This window comes from Artibeus jamaicensis, unplaced genomic scaffold, assembly GCF_021234435.1.
Source record: "Artibeus jamaicensis isolate MK-2021 breed Jamaican fruit bat unplaced genomic scaffold, CSHL_Jam_final contig_490, whole genome shotgun sequence".
NCBI classification, from domain to species: domain Eukaryota; kingdom Metazoa; phylum Chordata; class Mammalia; order Chiroptera; family Phyllostomidae; genus Artibeus; species Artibeus jamaicensis.
The window spans coordinates 1,804,703-1,824,491 of NW_026521861.1; the positions used below are offsets into that span (position 1 = coordinate 1,804,703).

Below are 19,789 nucleotides of genomic sequence, written 5' to 3' on the forward strand. Positions count from 1 at the left end.
AAGGTTAAAGACAAAGAGAGAATCTTAAAAGCCACAAGAGAAAGAGTTACCCACAAGAGAGTATCAATAAGACTGTCAGCAGATTTCTCCACAGAAACATTTCAGGTCAGAAGGGATTAGCATGAATATTTAAAGTGATAAGAAGCAAGGATGTACAACCAAGACTAGTTTGCCCAGCAAGTCTATCATTTAAAATTGAAGGGCAAATAAGGAACGTCCCAGACAGGAAAAAGCTAAAAAAGTTTCTTACAACCAAACCAGTATTACAAGAAATGTTAAAGGGCCTGCAAGAAGGAGAAGAAAGGAAGAGGAAGAAGATGATGACAGTGACAACAGGAACACAGATTAAAAAATAAAGTGGCAATACGTACATACCCATCAATAATCATGTTCAAAGTAAATAAATGCTCCAATCAAAAGACACAGGGTAGCCAAATGGATAAGAAAACAAGACCTATATACATATGCCTTCTACAAGAGACCCACTTCAGTACAAAAAATACATATAGGTTAAAAGTAAAGAGATGGGGAAAGATATTCATGCAAATGGAAAGAAAAAATATCTAGAGTATCAATACTTACATCTGACAAAATAGACTCTAAAACAAAAGCTATAGTAAGAGACAAAGAAGGATACTACATAATGGTAAACAGAACAATCCAACAAAAAGATATTAACCTTTGTATACTACACATTTATGCACGCAACAGAGGAGCACCTAAAAATGTAAAACAAATCTTGATGGACGTAAAGGAAGAGATTGACAGTAATACAGTCATAGTAGGAGATTTTAACATCCACTGACATATATGATAGGCCTTCCAGACAGAAAATCAACAAGGAAATATTGGCCTTAAATGATCCACTAGACCAGATGGATTTAATTCACATCTTCAGGGCATTTCGCCTCAGAGATGTAGAATATATATTCTTTTCAAGTGCATATGAACCATCTTCTAGAACAGACTATATATTAAGATACAAAGCAAGTCTCAATAAATTTAAAAAGATTGAAATCATATCAAGCATCTTCTCTGACCACAGTGCTATGAATCTGGAATCAATCACAAGAAAAAAAGTGAAAACACACAAAGAAATGGAGGCTAAATAATGTGTTACTGCACAATAAGTGGATTAACAATGAAATCAATGAAGAAATCAAAAGATACCTAAACAAATGAAAATGAGAACACAACAATCCAAAATCTATGGGACACATAATAAGTAGTCCTGAGGGGAAAATTCATAGCATTACAGCCCTATCTCAAGAGACAATAAAATTTTCAAATCAAGCCCTGGCTGGTGTAGCTTGGTGGATTGAGCGCAGGCCTGCAAACCACACAATCGCAGTTCGATTCCCAGTCAGGGCACATGCCTGGGTTGCAGGCCAGTTCCCAGCAGGGGACTCACGAGAGGCCAACCATACATTAATATTTCTCTCCTTCTCTCTTTCCCTTTCTCTCTAAAAATAAATAAATAAATAAAATCTTAAAAAATAATAAAATGATAAGGACTCTTTAAAATAAAAAGGAAATATACATTAAAAATTTCAAATCAGCAATCTGACTTTACATTTTATGGAACTTGAGAAAGAACTAAAACAGAGCCCAAACTGAGTAGAAGGCAGGAAATAATAAAGATTAGAACAGAAATAAATAAAAATAATACCAAAGATTAAACCTGGTTCTTTGAAAAGATAAATAGTATCAACAAACCTTTAACCAGACTCATCAAGAAAAAAAAGAGAGGACCCAGATAAATAGAATCAGAAATGAAAGAGAAGTAACAACTGACTCCACAGAAATAACAGAGATTGCAAGAAAATACCATATGCCAACAAATTGGCCAACCTGGGCAAAATGGATACATTTTTAGAAACATACAAACTCCCAAAACTGAATCAGAAGAAACAAAATACTTGAATAGACTGATTACAACTAATGAAAGTAAAGAAGTAATAAAAAAACTCCCAGCAAACAAGAGTCCTGGACTAGATGACTTCATAGGCAAATTTCACCAAACATTCAAAGAAAAATTAACACATATCCTTCTCAAACTACTCCAAATATTTCAAGAGGAGGGAAGACTCCTACATTCATTTTACATGACAAGCATTATCCTAATTCCAAACCAGATAAAGACACTACAAAAAAAGAAATTTATAGGCCAATATCCCTGATGAATGTAGATGCCAAACTCCTCAACAAAATATTAGCTAACCAGATCTACTAATATATTAAAAAGACTGTATACATGACTAAGTGGGAATTATTCCAGGGATGCAAGGTTGGTACCAAATCTGCAAAGCAATAAACATGATACACCACATAAACAAAATGAAGAATAAAAACCACATGATCGTATCAACAGATGCAGAAAAGCATTTGATAAAATCTGTCAATAATAAAACCTCTCAGCAAAGTGGGAATAAAGGGAACATACATCAACATAACAAAGGCCATACATGACAAACACACCACCAACATTATACTCAATGGGTGAAAACTAAAAAAAAAATAGCATTTCCCTTAAGATCAGGAACAAGATAGGGATGTCTGCTCTCATCACTCACGTTCAACGTAGTATCAGAAGTACTAGACATAGCAATCAGAGAAGAAGAAATAAAAGGCATTCAAATCGGAAAGGAATAAGTAAAACTGTCATTACCTGTAGATGACATAATATTGTATACAGAGAACCCTAAAGAAAGAATCCACCAAAAAAACTACTAGAACGAATAAATGAATTCAGTCAAGTAGTGGCATGATACAAAAATCCAGAAATCAATTGCATTTTTAAAAGATTTTTATTTATTTATTTTTAGAGAGAAGAAAAGGGAGAAAAGAGAGAGGGAGAGAAACATCAATGTGTGGTTGCCTCTCACACATCCTCAACTGGAGATCTGGCCTGCAACCCAGGCATGTGCCCCGAATGGGACCCTTTGATTCGCAGGCCAGTGTTCAATCCACTGAACCACACCAGCCAGGGCCAATTATATTTTTATAAATCAATAATGAATTATCAGAAAGGAAAATCAAGAAAATAATCCCATTCATAATTGATACAAAAAGAAGAAAATACCTAAGAATAAGTTTTACCAAGGATGTAAAAGACATGTGCTCAGAAAATTATATGACACTCAAGAAATTGAAGAATATACAAATAAGTAGAAGCATATATCATGTTGATGGATAGGAAAAATTAACATCATTAAAATGTCCATACTACCCAAAGCAATCTACAGATTCAATGCAATTCCTATCAAGATACCAATGGTATATTTCACAGAACTAGAAAAAAATGTTCCAAAAATTTATATGGAACCAAAAAAGACCTGGAATAGCCACAGCAATACTGAGAAAGAACAACAAAGTGGGAGGAACCATGCTACCTGATATCGAATGATATAACACATGGCCATAGTAATTAAAACAGCATGGTAATGGGCACTAGCTGGTTGGCTCTTTTAGTTGGACCATTGTCCCATGCACTCAAAGGTTGTGGGTTCCATCCCTGGTCCGGCCACATGTGGCAGGCAACCAACTGATGATTCTCTTTCACATTGATGTCTTTCTCTCTCCCTCTCTTCCCCTCTCTCTAAAACTCAATAAAAACATGTCCTCAGGTGAGCATTTTTTAAAAAGCACTTAAAAACAGTGTGGTACTGGCACAAGAACAGACATATAGATCAATGGAACAGAATAGAGAGCTCAGAAATAAACCCACGCCTGTACAGTCAATTGATACTTAACAAAGGAAGCAAAAATACACAATGGGGTAAAGATAGTTTATTCAATAAATGGTGTTGGGAAAACTGTATAGATATGTGCAAAAAAAAATGAAACTAGACTACCTTCTAATGCCATACACAAGAATAAACTCAAAATGAATTAAAGACTTAAATGTTAGCACTGGCTGGTGTGGCTGAGTGGATTGAGCGCCAACCTGCACACCAAAAGGTCACCAGCTCGATTTCCAGTCAGGGCACAGACCTGGGTTGTGGGCCCGGTCCCCAGTTGGGGGCACATGAGAGGCAACAAGTCGATATACCTCTCACACATTGATGTTTCTCTCCCTGTCTTCTTTCCTTCCCCTCTCTAAAAGTAAATAAATAAAATCTTTTAAAAAAAGACAATGTTAGACTCAAAACCATAAAAATTCTAGAAGAAAACATAGGTAGTAAAATCTTAGACATCTCTCATAGCAATATTTTTTCTGAAATATCGCCTCAGGTAAGGGAAACAAAAGAAAAAATAAACAAATGAGGCCACATCAAACTGAAAAGTCTTTGTACAGCAAAGGAAACCATCAACAGAATGAAAAGACAACCCACTGAATTGGAGAACATATTTGATACATCTGATTAGGGATTAATATCCAAAATCTATAAGGAACTTATAAAATCCAATACCAATAGAAGAACAGTCCAATTAAAAAGGCAAAGGGCCCTCACAAACAACAGGGGAAAAAGCCTTCTCTCCCTCTCTCCTTCCCCTCCCCTCTAAAGATAAATAAATAAAATATTTAAAAAAAAAAAATGGGCAAAGGCCCTGAACTAGACAGTTCTCCAAAGGGGACAATAGAGGCAGCCAACAGACATATGAAAAAATGCTCCATTGTCACTAATCATCAGAGAGATGCAAATTAAAACTACAGTGAGATACCACCTCACACATGTGAGAATGGCTATCACCAGTAAATCAACAAACAACGAGTGCTGGCAAGGATGTGAAGCAAAGGGAACCTTGTGCCCTGGTGGTGCGAATGCAGACTGCAGCCACTGTGGAAAACAGTGGGGAGTTACCTCAAAAAACTAAAAATGGAACTGCCTTATCACCCAGCGATCCCACTTCTGGGAGTTTATCTGAAGAAACCCAGAACGCTAATTCAAAAGAATACATACACCTGTATGTTCATTGCAGTGTTATTTACAAAGCCCAGTTCAGGAAGCAGAGTGCCCAAGTGTCCATCAATAGACAGTGGACAAAACAAAATGAGACATTTACATAATGGAACACTACTTAGCTGTAAAATGAAGGAAACCTTACCCTTTGTGACAACATGGCTGGACCCAGATAGACTTATGCTAAGTGAAATAGGCCAGAGAGAGAAAGATAACTACCATATGATTTCACTAATCTGTGGAATCTCATAAACAAAATGAACTAACAAGGAAAACAGAGACAGATTCACAGAGAACAGGCAGCTGGGGGGAGGGGAAGGTGGCTTGGTTGGGTGGGGTGGAGGGATTGAGCAGAAAATAAAAAGAAAAAACTCACAGACACAAACAATAGTGTGCTGATTGCCAGGGGGAGGGGGATAAGGAGAAGTGGAGGAAGATGGAAGAGGGTATAGGAGGGATAAATGGTGATGGAAGGAGACTCGACTTGGGGTGGTGAACACACAACATAGTATAAAGGTGATGTGTTGTGGAATTGGGCATCTGAAACTGTAATAGCCATTAGTAATAGAAACATACAAACAGCCGTTAGGCATCTGCAGTTCCTGAGACTGGGTAATAAATAAATGTCAGGGAACGGCTGGGTTAAAATTCCTAGCCAAATAAGGTAACTGACCAAGGCCCGCCAGATGAGACCCCCAGCTCCCACCCACCAATTAGAGACTTTCGCCGTTTTTTAACTTAGCAACCTGGCTAATAGCTAACTGCCACATCTGCTTCTGTAACCCCGCATTCGCTTGCTCTGCCCTATAAAAACCCCGTAGTCTGTGAGCCACGCGCGACTTCCATCTGTAGCTTTAAAAGCTAATGTGACTCCGTTCACATCTGGAAAGCTCGCCCCCTGCGCAGGTAAAGCTTGGCCACCAAATTTATAATTGGACTATTATTTTGTAATCAATAAAACTAGAAATCTTTGAAACCTATTTTCGTCTCCGAGAGCGTGCATTGACTCATCTGTTGCCTACAACAAAACCTCCATAGCTTTGTTAACCAGTGTCACCCCAATAGTTCAATAAAAAAACTCAGGCTGCAAACAAAATATGTCCATATCCTGGGTGTTAATAGTCTCCCTATAATTTAAGCTACTCAGACTATATTTGGATCCAGTTCTGGGTGTTATTAAGACCAGTTAACATCTACTGAACACCATTTGGTACAAGGCATACCCTAACAATATACTTAAGGAATGAAACTGAGAAGTTAAAATATATATAAATACAATCACAATAGCCAGAGATTCCGAACCTATGTCATATGAAGAACAATTGAGGGAAGAAAGGATGTTCTGCCTATCCAAGGGCAATCACATTATCTGCTGACTCATCCCATTAGCAGGTAAACAGTCTACTGCTCAACATGGTTAGAATACCTGAATTATGTGACCAGCAATCTGGCCCGACTTTTGGGAAAGATCGAGAGGGAAAAATAAGGGATAAGATGAAGAACTGCCCACAGTTTAAAAAGATTACTTTCTAAAGTGCCCTGGATATAAAATGCAAAATGGAAAGGAATTAAGGACCTTAGCTATGCCTGTTGACCCCATTATAGGTAGGCTTTCTGTAAGTTATAACTAGAAACCATCAGTTTGTTAACTGAGGCAGAATTAAATGTCTACATTTCCTAGCAAGAGTTCCTTAAAAAAAAAAAAAAAAAAATCAATGTTTTCTCAGCTGAAAGCAAACCTTTTTTTCGTTTTTCTTTTTTAAAAATTTTATTTAGTTATTTTTCAAGTACAGTTTTCTATTTCTCCCATCCCAGCCCACCCTCCCCCGTGCTCCCCACCTCCCTCCCATTTCCACCCCCCTTAGTTCTTGTCCTTGTGTCCTTCATACTTGTTCCTCCAAATCCCTCCCCTTTTTTACCCTTAAATTCCCTCCCCTCTCCCCTCTGGTCACTGTCCCCTTGTTCTCTATTGCAAAACTTTTTTTCTTACCTTGGGATCAATAATTAGAGAGCAGCACAACCCTTACAGGATTAGGGATAGTTGTACCCGCAAAAGCAGTCCATCTCCATAGAGTCAAAGGACAGAAAAAAATGAGAGCTGGTTGGGAAAGAGCAAAGACCCAGGACCATAGGCTCTGAACTTCTGTAAACTCTGGCCCCTTCCCACCACTCTAGCCCTATTATATAATGTGTCCATTGGAAACACCTTCCTTCCTGACCTCCTACAACAAAACAGCAATTCTAGATTACCTCCACTGCCCCCTGGTTCTCAACTCCTCGCATTCAGAAATAGTTGTGAAGATAAGAATGCAGTGACGGGAATAATAAAGAAATGCTCCTAAAGCCACAGGCTTCTAAAGAAAGAATTCCAAATCTGTCTCACACAAACACATAATACTTCCTCTTATTCACTCTTTTCCTCTCTTTCTTGGTTTTTGAGGCTCACCTAAAGAAACTAGAAGTCCTGGCTGGTGTGGCTCAGGGGATTGAATGCCGGCCTGTGAACTAAAGAGTCTCAGGTTCAGTTCCTGGTCAGGGCACATGCCAGGGTTGCAGGCTGGGCCCCCAGTGGGGGGCATGTGAGGGACAGCCATGCATTGATGCTTCTCTCCTTCTCTTTCTCCCTCCCTTTCCCTCTCTAGAAATAAATAAATAAAATCTTTTTAAAAAAGGAAAAGAACCAGAAATAAGATACTAGTTCCTGCTGATTAAAAGATTTGTAGAATGCAGGCCATACATTAGATGGCTCATCTCAGATACCCGTAAAAAAGTTAATACTACACTGAAAACTGAAAATTAATTTACCACACCATAAAATTATAGGCAGGAGATCTAATTAATTACTGATGGGACTAAAGCAAACCAGAGACCTTTGCTGTGTAAATACATATTTACAGAAACAAAGCATGTTGTGAGACTGTGGACCTACAGAGAGAGGGAAGAATTTGGTCTCCTGCCACACAGAGCCATTTATTCAGACTCATGGAATCAAGGGCTAGAACATTCTGGAGGAAAATGCCAATCATACATTTCACCTTCGGTGCTCTCAACAATTCCATCTGCAACTGTCTGCTCAGAACAAAACCCTTCCAACTTGCCTCAAGGCCCAGGGGCTCTTAATTACCTGTTGCCCCCAGGAAATAGCTACTCCATTATCACTGGCTCAGTGACAAAGGCAGTCCTTCCAAGCCACCTCAAAAGGCTCGTTAGTAGGATACTTAGTATAATCATTAAGAAAGAAAAATATCAATGGAATTAACAAGGAAAAAGATTGTCTGATTGCTGAAACAACACTTAAAGTAAGGTCACCAGATACATATACAATCTCTCCCAACTAATTCCCTATTACAAGGTTCCTCAAGTTGGGTAGTCACACCCATACAGAACCCTAGCTTTTACAAAGGGTGAAGCCCCACACCTCGGAAGCCTCGACTGACACTCTCAGAGCATGCACCTCAAACCCACTAAGAAGATCCTATTTCACAGTCCAGTGGCTTGCTTCAGGACAGTGGGCTAGGCTCACTCACTGCTGACTCCTTTTCTCCTAGGAGTTATACTCCAGAAACAGTCCCTTATCTAAGTCAGTAAAAACAGGCCATAATCAGCAGCCTCTATCCTGCTGGAAGAAAATGAGATGCAAAAGACAAGGCACAAGACAAGAATATCTTCCACAAACCAACACTGACTCCGGATATAAAGAACACACCTAACAGCTCCCTCATCCACTCCACATCAAAGTACTGTGTCCTTCTCTCAAAATTATATACCTCCAAAACAACTGCTCGCCAATTTCTCCTGTTACTTTTATGCCTATACTCTTTCTTTGTTGTAAAACTCAACGTGTAGGCATCAAGTGCCATGAGCTCTGATTGCTCGCATTTTGAGTTTAGGAAAAAAAATAGCTGTGCAATATTAGCTCACAGAAGAATAGAGCCTAATCTAGAATGCTGTGTTTAATATTCACATTTGAGAACACCTCTCACAAAGAAGACATATGTATATAAACTCTAAATATAGACTCGCTCCCCCCACTATTGTCTAGTCCTAGCTCCAGATATGATGGACCAAAGTAAGATCTTGTTTCTAAAGCATCCTCATTCTCTCAGAAAATATACAAAATTCTCCTTTTTAGTGTGTTTTGTTTTAGTCTTACCTGTGGTTTCTGTTTTGTTTGTTTTGTTTTTGCTTTTTATTTTTTTCCAGGAAGGAAAAAAAACAAAAACAAAACCAGGGGAATTTACATAACAGTCTCAGGATAGTAAGGGAAAGAGAAAGGCCAGAGGTGCGGAAAGCTCATAAAAAGTGGGTTCCAAATCACTTGGAACATACCCTGGTTTCTCTTCAGACTGTATAAATCTTTTGCCTTTTACCAAATCACATGGAACAGTCTACAGGTCACATCTGGCATCTCATGAGATGACTGGTCATTTTGGCATGCATGTCTGATCCTGGTCTCCTGATCTGCCCCCTTCAGACACCCAAGGTCAGTGAGAGCTGGCCACACCCTGGATATGTGCCACAGATACACTCAGACTTCACAGAAAGACAAGACGATGCAGCCCCTTGGCTTTGTGCTCAAGCATAACACAACCATCTTTCTTACCTAACAGAAGAGTCTGGAAGTGTGAGAGTCACAGTGGGACACACTTTGGCATCACAGTGAACTCCAGGCAGCCACTCATTCATGTACAGACATAGTCTTCACTACCCAAAAGCTGATGATGGCAGCACACTGCAGGAATGTAAGGATGTGGGCAAAGGCATGTGACAGGTGATCTTCAGGACTGGAAGCTAGGGCCCAAAGACATCCAGAAGGAATGCCAAGAGGCTACACAGAATGCTCAGGAAGCAGAAGGTGGCAATGCCCTGCAGAAGCAGTATGGTCTGGAAATTCATGCAGAAATCTTTCAGCAAGTCTGGGTGCACATAACCCAGTTAGAGACCTCCACCTCCTGGTGGGAACAGGTGCCACCATGGATGTGTAGCCAGGCATGCTTAGCAAGGGCTGTGGCACAGCACTGTGATGGACAAGGTGCTGGGCAGGGGCAAGGCTAGATTAAGCTCCTGCAGTTTGGGCAGAGTGCTGCCTCCCTGACTCCTCTAAGTGGGTCCGCCTTGGCAGCTGCACCTGGGGTGGGGGTGGGGGGTGCAGGTGTAGTTGCCCCAGTCTCTCTGCAGTCTCTGATGCTAGTCAATGAGTAGATACCAAAGGTTGTGGGTGTGATCCCCAGTCAGGGCACATACCTAGATTTCAGGTTCAATCACAGGTCAGGGCACATATGAGAGGCAACCATTTAATGCTTCTCACATTGATGTTTCTCTCTCTCTCCACCTCCCTGCCCTCTTTTCCTTCCACCTTCTCCCTAAAAATCAATATATATCCTTGAGTGAGGATTAAAAAAAAAAAAGACAAATATCACAAGAAAAAAAACTGAGCAATATTTCTTATGAGAATGAACACAAAAATCATCAGCAAAATACTAGCAATCTGATTCCAGGAACATATAAAAATAATTACATACCAAAACCAAGTGGGATTTGGCCTAGAAATGCAAGGTTGGTTTAATATCAACTAATTTAATGCAACTATATCAATAGAATAAGAAACAAAAACCACACGGTTATTTCAATAGATGCAGAAAAAGCATCTAACAAAACCCAACACCCTTTCAAGGTAAAAAAATTAAAAAACATGCAAAAAAGTAAGAATAGAAGGGAACTTAGTCTAATAAAAGATGTTTACCCAAAACTCCACAGCTAAATGTTTTTAATACATTAAAAGACAAGAAAATTTAAAATCACCTATAATCCCTCCAACCACAGGAAAGAACACACTGGTGGCTGTCCTTTCAGTTATGTATATGCATATTCATTTCGGGCACATTCTCTTTTACCACAACGATGGCAAGATGGCAGGCTATTCATTCAAAAATGATAAAGCCAAAATTTCATGGTCAAATGTCTCCTCAAAGGGTTGGAAGAGATGGAAAACATAAACTCTCCCCATCCAAACTGTTTTCCCACCAGTGATGCCACAACAGGCTGACAGCCTCAGTTCCAGTGTTGCCCCTGATGTCAGCTTATAAATAATATCATTTTGTATCTCTTGTCCCTTCTAAGCCCATGAGTGGGGCCAAGGGAAATGAACAAAGTTGGATATGAAAGGGACTTGCTTACCTAGAATGAAGCTCCCTGCACATCATCAGAACTGAGTCTAGTAAAACCCCCAGACTGGCACATTCAGGACAATTTTTTAAAAAAACAATAGTAGTGAACGTTTGTACAGCACTGTGTGCCAGGCACTATGCTGTTTTTCATACATATTGTCATTTAATCTTCTCAACAATGACACGTGTTCCATTATTTTCCTCACTTTACGGATGTGGAAACTCCAGCAAAGAATGGTAAGTAACTTGTCCAAAGTAAGCAGTAGGGCTTAGACTCAAACTCAAACAACCCAACTCTAAAGTCCCCACTCTTAAGCACAATATTATGCTATCCCTTAAACAAGAAGGGGAATGAGTAAACCAAAAATACAACAAGAAATGGGGGCATGCAAGAAAATGTGAAGTCCCCATTTCTAGACCTTAGTACTTAAGCTCCAAATTCAGTCTGATTCAAATTAAGAAATCAGAGGTTGTGGTTATCTCAGAAAAGCAAAGTGGCTACTGGGAAAACTGGAGATCTACATGCAAAAAAAAAAAAAAAAAATGAAGGTGAACCCTTACCTTACACCATATACAAAACTTCACTCAAAATGGATCAAAGACCTAAATGTAAGAACTAAACCTATAAAACTCTTAGAAGGAAACATAGAAGGAAAGCCTTATCGTGTGGCTTGGCAATGAGTTCTTACATCTGACACCAAAAGTACAGGCAATAAAAGAAAAAAATAGGTAAGTTGGACATCAGCAAAGTTTAAAATTTTTGTGCTTTAACAGACACTATCAACAGAATGAAAAGGCAACCCAGAGAAAGGGAGATCTTTGCAAACCATATATCCAATAGGAGACTGATCCAGAATATTGAAAGAATTCATAAAATACAACAACAAACCCCCCAAACATCCCAAATGAAAAAATCAGCGAAGGACTTGAGTAGCCATTTCTCAAAAAATGACAGATAAGTGGCCAATGAGCACATGAAAAGATAACACCACTAGTCATTGTGGAAATGCAAATAAAAATCCCAGTGAGATATCATTTCACACCCCTCAGTTAGGAGGGCTATTATCGATACAACAGAAATAAAAAGTGTTGGTGATGATACGGAGAAATTGGAAGCCTTGTGCATCATTGATGGGAATGTAAAACAGTATGGCTGCTGTGGACAAGGTATGGTGATTCCTCAAAAATTTAAAAATAGAATTACTATATGATCCAGCAATTCCACTTTTGGGCATATATCCAAGAAAAGTGAAAGCAGGTTCTCAAATACTTGTGCGCCTGTGTTCATAGCAGCATTATTCACAGTGGCCAGAAGACAGAAGCAATGCAAGTGTCCATCGATGGATAAATAGATAAATAAAATATGGTCTACCCATACATATCATTCAGTCTTAAAAAGGAATGAAATTCTGATACATGCTAAAACATGGAAGAACCATGAGGATATTATGCTAAGTAAAACAAGCCAGTCACAAAAGGATAAATGCTGCATAATTTCTCTCACATGAAGTTCCTAGAGTAATCCAATTCATAGACACAGAAAGCAGAAGGGTGGCTGCCAGGGGCTAGGGGAAGGAGGGAATAAGAAGTAACTGTTTCATGAGTGCAGTACAGGGTTTCAGTTGAGGAGGAAAAAAAAGTTCTGGAGATGGCTGGTGGTAATGGGTGGACAACTATGTGAATGTACTTTAATGCAACAGAACTACAGAACTAAAGATGGTTAAAATAGTACATTTTGTTAAGTTCATTTTTCCACAATTCTTTTTTTAAAAAATCAAAGTGGAAAAAGATCCCAATGAAATTTCAGACTGAGTTAAGTAGGTTTCATATGTTAAAGTTACACTCACCTAAAATCACAGTAGACCCAACTAAAAATCATAGTTTTTTATTACAAATATCTGAATCTCCTAAACCAAGACTTCTTTATTGCACTGCAATTCACCAAGCCCAGCTATGACCTAATGCAAAACCTCACTTTGTAGTATAAACCAAGTTAAGGCAAAGTAGAAGATTAGCCACGTGAGAATCAGTGTTTTGTTTTTAATTTCTAGCTGTAGTCTTACGAGATGGGGGAACAGCAATTATTAGAATAATCTGTAATGCTCCTAGTCACTGGGGACATGATATTATAGCAGCCTCATTTCAGTGCTTTGTTTTAATCTTCATAATGCTTTTCATTCTCTGTAACCAGAGATCATTGGATCGGATTAACAGAAGAAAGGTCATTACTGACAAGTCCTAACCAAGGAGACAATCTGAGCCTGTCACTTTACAATAGACAACTGGACTAGAAGATTATGTTCATGTACTTCTTGCTACTCAAGAGTCATCGGCCCAAATGCCTCTACTCCTGTCATGAATCACTCTAGTCCATATTTACTTTTCACTAGACTAAGCTGCATCCTTCAGCTGAAGTGCCTGGAATCAAACTGCTCCTCCTCTCAACTCATCAGTATCTATTCTGATAAGAAAACTGTGACTAATTTTGTAGCCGAATGGGTACTTGGGCAAGGGGATCTGGGGGAACTTTATGTAACAGAGAGCTCGCACCCCCTTCCCAACCCTAACTCTGCAGCCATCAACAGTGAGTGTGCTCTCTCTGATTCCTGCCTGAAGACTTTCATTCCTCGACACCCAGAATTCTGTGCACAACCTGCTCCAAAGGGTGTGAAGCTCCACGAACCCCCTTATCTAGAGGCTGCTAAGAGCTATTCTTGTCCCTTCGCCTACCAAGCAAAGTGCACATTTAAGGCTTTCCTCTTCCTCCTTTTTTGGAGGGAGTATTTTTTTCCCCAGAGTAAAGAAAAACAGCTACATAAGCACATAAGCAGGAACTGAGGTGAGTGAGAGGAGGATGGACCACCTTAGCATTGGAACAAAAAGACCATGGAGCAAGTAGGGGGGCAAGAGGCAAACACACTAGGTGAACAGTTAAAGAGACTGACAAAGAAATGCACTGAAGTCTCATTCCAAACCCCACGCTTGTCACTAACTATAGCAATATCTAAAAAAGTCTTTCTTGAGGAAAAACTAAACTTCAGCTTAACACGTTCAAAATAAGGGGAAAAATTAATATATAAACCACAGAGTTCAAATTTTACCCAATTTAAAGAAATTACTGATCAGGAAAAAACCCTACTTGCAGTGATTCAGCCACTACTTCTGTGAGCAACCAGAGAATAGGGCTGTGAACTTGGGGCTGATAAAATGCTTGTTAAGTGAAAAGCATTAAGGTGTTAACTTGAAGAGATTCATTTAAGGCTTCAAATTACCATGAAAGTTGTTTGGTTAAATGAAGGTCAAAATTTAGTCTCACATTTTTTTCTCTTTGACTAATTAGGTTAACAGTCAGCACACATCTACAGGACTCCACTGGAGGAATCTGCTAAGCGGTGGCAGGAAATATTTAGTATGGAAGTCTCCAAGCAAAACTTCCCAAATATTTTCTCCTTGCATCCTTGCACCTGGCCCCTCACAGTATCCTTCTTTTCTGGACCAGTAGATCTGTGAAGGCAGCTGCAGCAACAATTATACCAAGTGGAATTTCAAAGATGGAGCTACAATGTTTTATTTTTCTTGTGGCAAAGCAATGGAACAAGCCTCCTATGGGGAGGAACAAACATAGGGCCCTGTATGGTAATGATGTCAGGTGTCCCAACAAAAATAGCAGTTTCTAAGCAGATGCATTTTAAGAATATCTCTGAAGGATCAAACAGGAAGAGAAAGACAAATTGTTTAAATACAAATAACTTTGACAATTAAAGAACTAGCATGACTAAGCCAGGAGAGACAAGTGAAAAGCAAACAGTCTGACACTTGAGCAAATTTAAGACTCCAAACATGTGCAAGTACTTTTTTAATATTCACTATCACAATCTAAACCCCAAAGAACAGAAAGGTCTGCAGCTTTTCTGCTGCCTTTCACCTGCTGGTGACACACTACGTCAGGCTTGCCATTAGATGTACTGCATTCCAGAAGATCCCGAAGGCATAACTTGTAGCCTTGGTCAACCAGCAAATCAGTGTCACAGGCTCCCCCAGCTGTTAGGTGTCTGAAAGTTTCCCATGCAATCCAATCCCTTCCCATGGCTATCAAAGAACATACTACAGGAGAGGCAGCTAAGAGTTCATTTGCTCTGCCTTAGAAATTCTTTCCAGGTATGGGATCAGCACAAACACCTTTATAAAGAACAGAAGTAAATGTCACATACCATCACAATTTTACTGCTAAGCCTTTATACACTCTATCCTTAATGATCAAGTTGGTGGCTACTATTTAAATATCTCACAGTATCCCCGGGGAGACCCACAGGTCCCATTTTCTGACACAGTCTCCTGTTTTCTGAGTCACCCAAATTTACTAGTGTCATGGATACACAACATGAGCTCTTAGAAGAAAGCAAAGGAGCATAAAAATGCAGTGTTCATTACCGTTGGTTCAGTGGAAGAGAGACTTTGCAGGCATGCTGCTTTTTTGCCCTCAGCTGAGAAAAATACTAACACTTCGGAAAAAAAAACCAAAAACTCCCTAGACCCCCAGCATCAAAGAAAAGAAAAGAAACACATCTTTTAAGGCTAAGGGTAACATTTTAACTTTTATAAAAAGGACAAATGAAGCCATACTTAGGAAACATTCTAAGGAAGGCTCAAAATGCTAAACCTGATAAAAGGTATGGCAATTCCTCAAAAAAAATTAAACACTGAATTACCATGTGATCCTACCAGTTCTACTTCTGGGTATACATCCAAAAGAAGTGAAGCAGAGGCTGAACAGATGTCTGCATACCCATGTGCAAATAACTAAAATCACAATAATCAAAATGTGGAAGCAACTCACTGGGGGTTTCATCAGTGGATGAATGAATAAGTAAAATGTGGCATATACTTGCAATGGAATATTATTCAGCATAAAAAGGAAGGAAATTCTGACACATGCTACAATAGGAATGAACCTGAAAGACAGGAGGCTAAGTGAAATGACCAGTATTTTATAGCTTACTAAGCGCTCTCACATACATTACATCCTTTAATTCTCACAACCACTTTCCTAGGAAACAGCTGATATCGTCATGACCTCCATTTTGTAGGGAGTGGAAAGAGGTCCAGAGAGGCTAAATAACTTCAAGGTCATATACTAAGAGACAAAACAAAAAATCCAGTTTCTCTAACTCAAATTTCCACACTCCTTTCAATACATCATGCTGCGTTTTCTGTTCACCTCCATGCAACCCACTGATGCAACTCTACGGAAGGAGGCATTATGGTACAGAAGGAAGAGCCCTGGACTTGGGAGTTAGAGACCTATGATTAATTCTCAGCTTTGCCACATGACCATTGTGGGACTCAGTTTCCTTGTTGATACAAAGTATATATTTAAAAATTTATAATACAGTCTATTTATAGAATTTGAGGACTGAAGAAGACAGTATATATGGATTGAGTGTGGGCCTGTAAACCAGAAGATCGCAGTTCAATTCCCAGCCAGGGCACATGCCTGGGTTGCAGGCCAGCCCCCAGCAGGGGCCAGTTCCCAGCAGGGGACGCACTAGAAGTAACCACACATTGATGTTTCTCTTCCTCTCTCCTTTCCTTCCCCTCTAAAGATAAATAAATAAAATCTTAAAAAAAAAAAAAAGAGCAGCACAAGGTATAGAACTTAAATGAAAATAAATGTCAGAAAGAAAAGAAGTTAACTTTTACAGTCTTAGCATCATCCATATTTTCCCCTGATCTGGCCTTAGTGTGGTAAGTGACATTCAAATACATCTTTCCAGGAACCTCTTGAGAAAAATGACTGCATCTTTCACACGTCTGACACATAGTCTGCGTCTAATTCATTAGCAACAGTGAAGGTGATGTAATAATTCTGCAGCAAATTCATCAAAAAAACCTGAGGAATGAAAATGGGGCACAGGCCTAACAGAGACTAACAAAGAGAAGGAAGAGGTCATGGTTATGGGCATCTGAACTCAGCTCAGTCCTTTCTGGCCTACTCAAAAAAGGGACAGGCCAAGATCTTAAATCAGCTGTCTGATGGTCCTTAAAAAGAATAAGGACAGCTGCCAGGCCAGAAGCCACTGAAAGGAAAAGCAACAAAGTGGGAGATGAAACAAGCAAAAAGGAATGTGATCACGGAAACAGGCCCCAGATGAGAAGGAGCTCCCTGGAAAGCCTAAGTAAACATATGAATAAATAAACGCAACATAAATTATACCCATATGCTCTTCATACTCAAACCGGAATCTGGTGCTTCTTTCAAATACCCACATTTGTCATACTGCCCTTGGGTCACAAAGGGATATTTGGAATAAGGCAGTTTGTAATTTCCAGTTCCTACAGAAAATCACATTTATCTTAAGGCCTCACTACAATATCTGGTTTGTTTGCTAGGTGTAGATATGCATTTATTTGTGAGATTTATAAAACTGTCACTGCTATAAAATGTCTCTGGGGTCAGGTAAGGCAGATCAACCTTCACTGCAGCCTCGTTAGCACGTCTCACCACCATGCTCTCTCACCCCAGCCCTCCCAGCGCACAGTTCACATTTTTTCTTTCATTCCCAGATGTGCCAAACACAATAGTAAATCACTACAGGGACAGAATATATTTTTTGAAAAAGCAGGAAGATATGGAAACACACTGACTACCAACTCTGTCACACATCGGAATCTCTACCAAGTTGTAAATGTACTTCTACTATTACTGGGAATGCTTGGCAAGGCTTACATCTGGGGCTAAATCAAGTTTCTCCATCTGTTGGCTTTGCCTCATCCACTCAAGGTTAATTTTTCAATTGTTTGCAAGAACAATTTAATAACTTGAGAAAAATGGAAAATGATAGGCACAAAGGGAGCAAGGAATATAAGAAAAGTCAGCTTTAGGTTTCCTAATACTGAAAGCACATTCTCTCCATTTATAAACAGCTCACTCCCGTGGCATTTCCTTAAGACCCTAAAGCAACTCCATATGTGACTCAGTTTTATCCAGTACCTACAGCACTCTGTAATTGCCTTGCTGTTTCATAAGGAATCTAAAATGACAGCCCCACGAGCTCCATTTGCCTCTGTTTCCCACAAATAGAAATAGCCATGTGAAGCAAAACGTCAAAGTTCCATATTCCCATGAGTCACTCTTTGAACTGAGAACAGCAGAAAAAAATCTCAGAGAAAAGCTTTCAGATGGCCTCTACACAGAAAATACTTTGGCAGTAAAGATGCCTGAAAAGGCCTTGCAACCCTCTCTGAGTAAGGAGATTCACAGAACAGCACTGTGAGCTATTTCAATATGACAAACGAAAGCCTCATGCACTTCTGTTTTTCCTGATCAAGTACGACAATTTCTTTCACTCCTACAGACATCAGGGCTTAAAATAGTAGTGGGGTTCAACACACTCCACTTAGAAAAGTACAATAAACCTCAGGATGAGCCAATGAACTCTTAAAGAGAGAAAATCTCATTCCTTACCTGATGTTAACCAATGCGTGGGTCACCTTGCTAGCAGCCTCCTTCCACTGGCCTGCATTGGTAGAAAGCCTCAGGACTAGACAGAAGGAAAGAACAAAGATCCGTCAGACCCCTGGTATAAAGTGCAAATAAGAAGAATAAAGATGCATCTCAGAATAGCACTATTAGAATAATCACACAGAGCCTGTGCCAATCTTCCGTTTAAAATGTCTTCATCCTAGAGCAGCGGTTTTCAACCAATGTGCTGCAGGACTTTTAAAAACATGCATCCCTGACTGTTGAGTCAGGGGCACTGACCTCTTTTCCCTTAGATTGTCAAATAAAAAAATGACAGCATTGTCAAATAAAAAAATGACAGCAGCCAACACCACAACAGCCGTCCGGTATGAATGAATCAAACTCATACCTATATTTTTTGTCACATTGGCAAAAAATATCTTTTGGTGTGTCACACAATTAGAGTAATTAGTTTATGTGTGCTGTGAGATGAAAAAGGTTGGAAATCGCTATCCTGGAGGAAAATATAAGGATTTATTTTCAACTATTTTCACCAGGAATTTTTTTCACTTTCTATCAAACTCCTCATCCTCCTCTGCCTTGGGTTCCCCTCCTTCCACTCCCCACTAAAAGGTTTCCGTACTCAGTTTTTGCAATTGTTTATAATCTATACTGGAGCAGTGATATACAGGTAACCTGGCTTCCACATTTATCATTTCCCTAAAGGCTAGGGCTGATTTAGTGGAATTGCAAGGATGAGTCAACTGCCCCCTCCTGCTCCATACATGTATATCTTTCTCCTAAAGGTCAAACAGGACAAATAAGCTTGCCAGATAGAGGATGGTTACGTTTTAATCAAGGAGTGACCTGTTTTAGCTCCCCTGACTTACCTGTGTGACCTACAACATGAATCAACAGGAATATTCTTCCCTTCTCTGACAAAATTCTCTTTCCCACACTTAACCACAAGAGATGATAGAAATGTAGAACATTCTCTTTCAGCTATGAGCTTTAAGACACAGGCACATTATGGTACCCATACCATTTTAAGATTTTATTTATTTATTTTTTAGAGAGAGGGAAGGGAGGGTAAAAGAGAGGGAGAAAAGCACCAATGTGCAAGAGAAATAGCGATCATTTGTCTCTCATACGTGCCCCAACTGGCCTGCAACCCTGCATGTGCCCTGACCGGAAATCGATCCGTTGACCTTTCATTTTGCAGGATGATACCCAACCAACTGAACCATACCAGTCAA

At 39.5% G+C, this 19,789-nt stretch overlaps 1 protein-coding gene across 3 annotated transcripts in view; it reads right to left on the reverse strand.

The window, feature by feature from the left end:
• ARMH3 (armadillo like helical domain containing 3) overlaps nt 1-19,789 on the reverse strand; it is a 181,564-nt gene that overhangs the window by 64,664 nt on the left and 97,111 nt on the right. For all 3 annotated transcript variants that reach the window (XM_037159420.2, XM_037159422.2, XM_037159421.2), the window contains exon 23: nt 18,537-18,612. In XM_037159420.2, the coding sequence (XP_037015315.1) occupies nt 18,537-18,612 (76 nt within the window). The remainder of the gene's footprint in view (nt 1-18,536; nt 18,613-19,789) is intronic.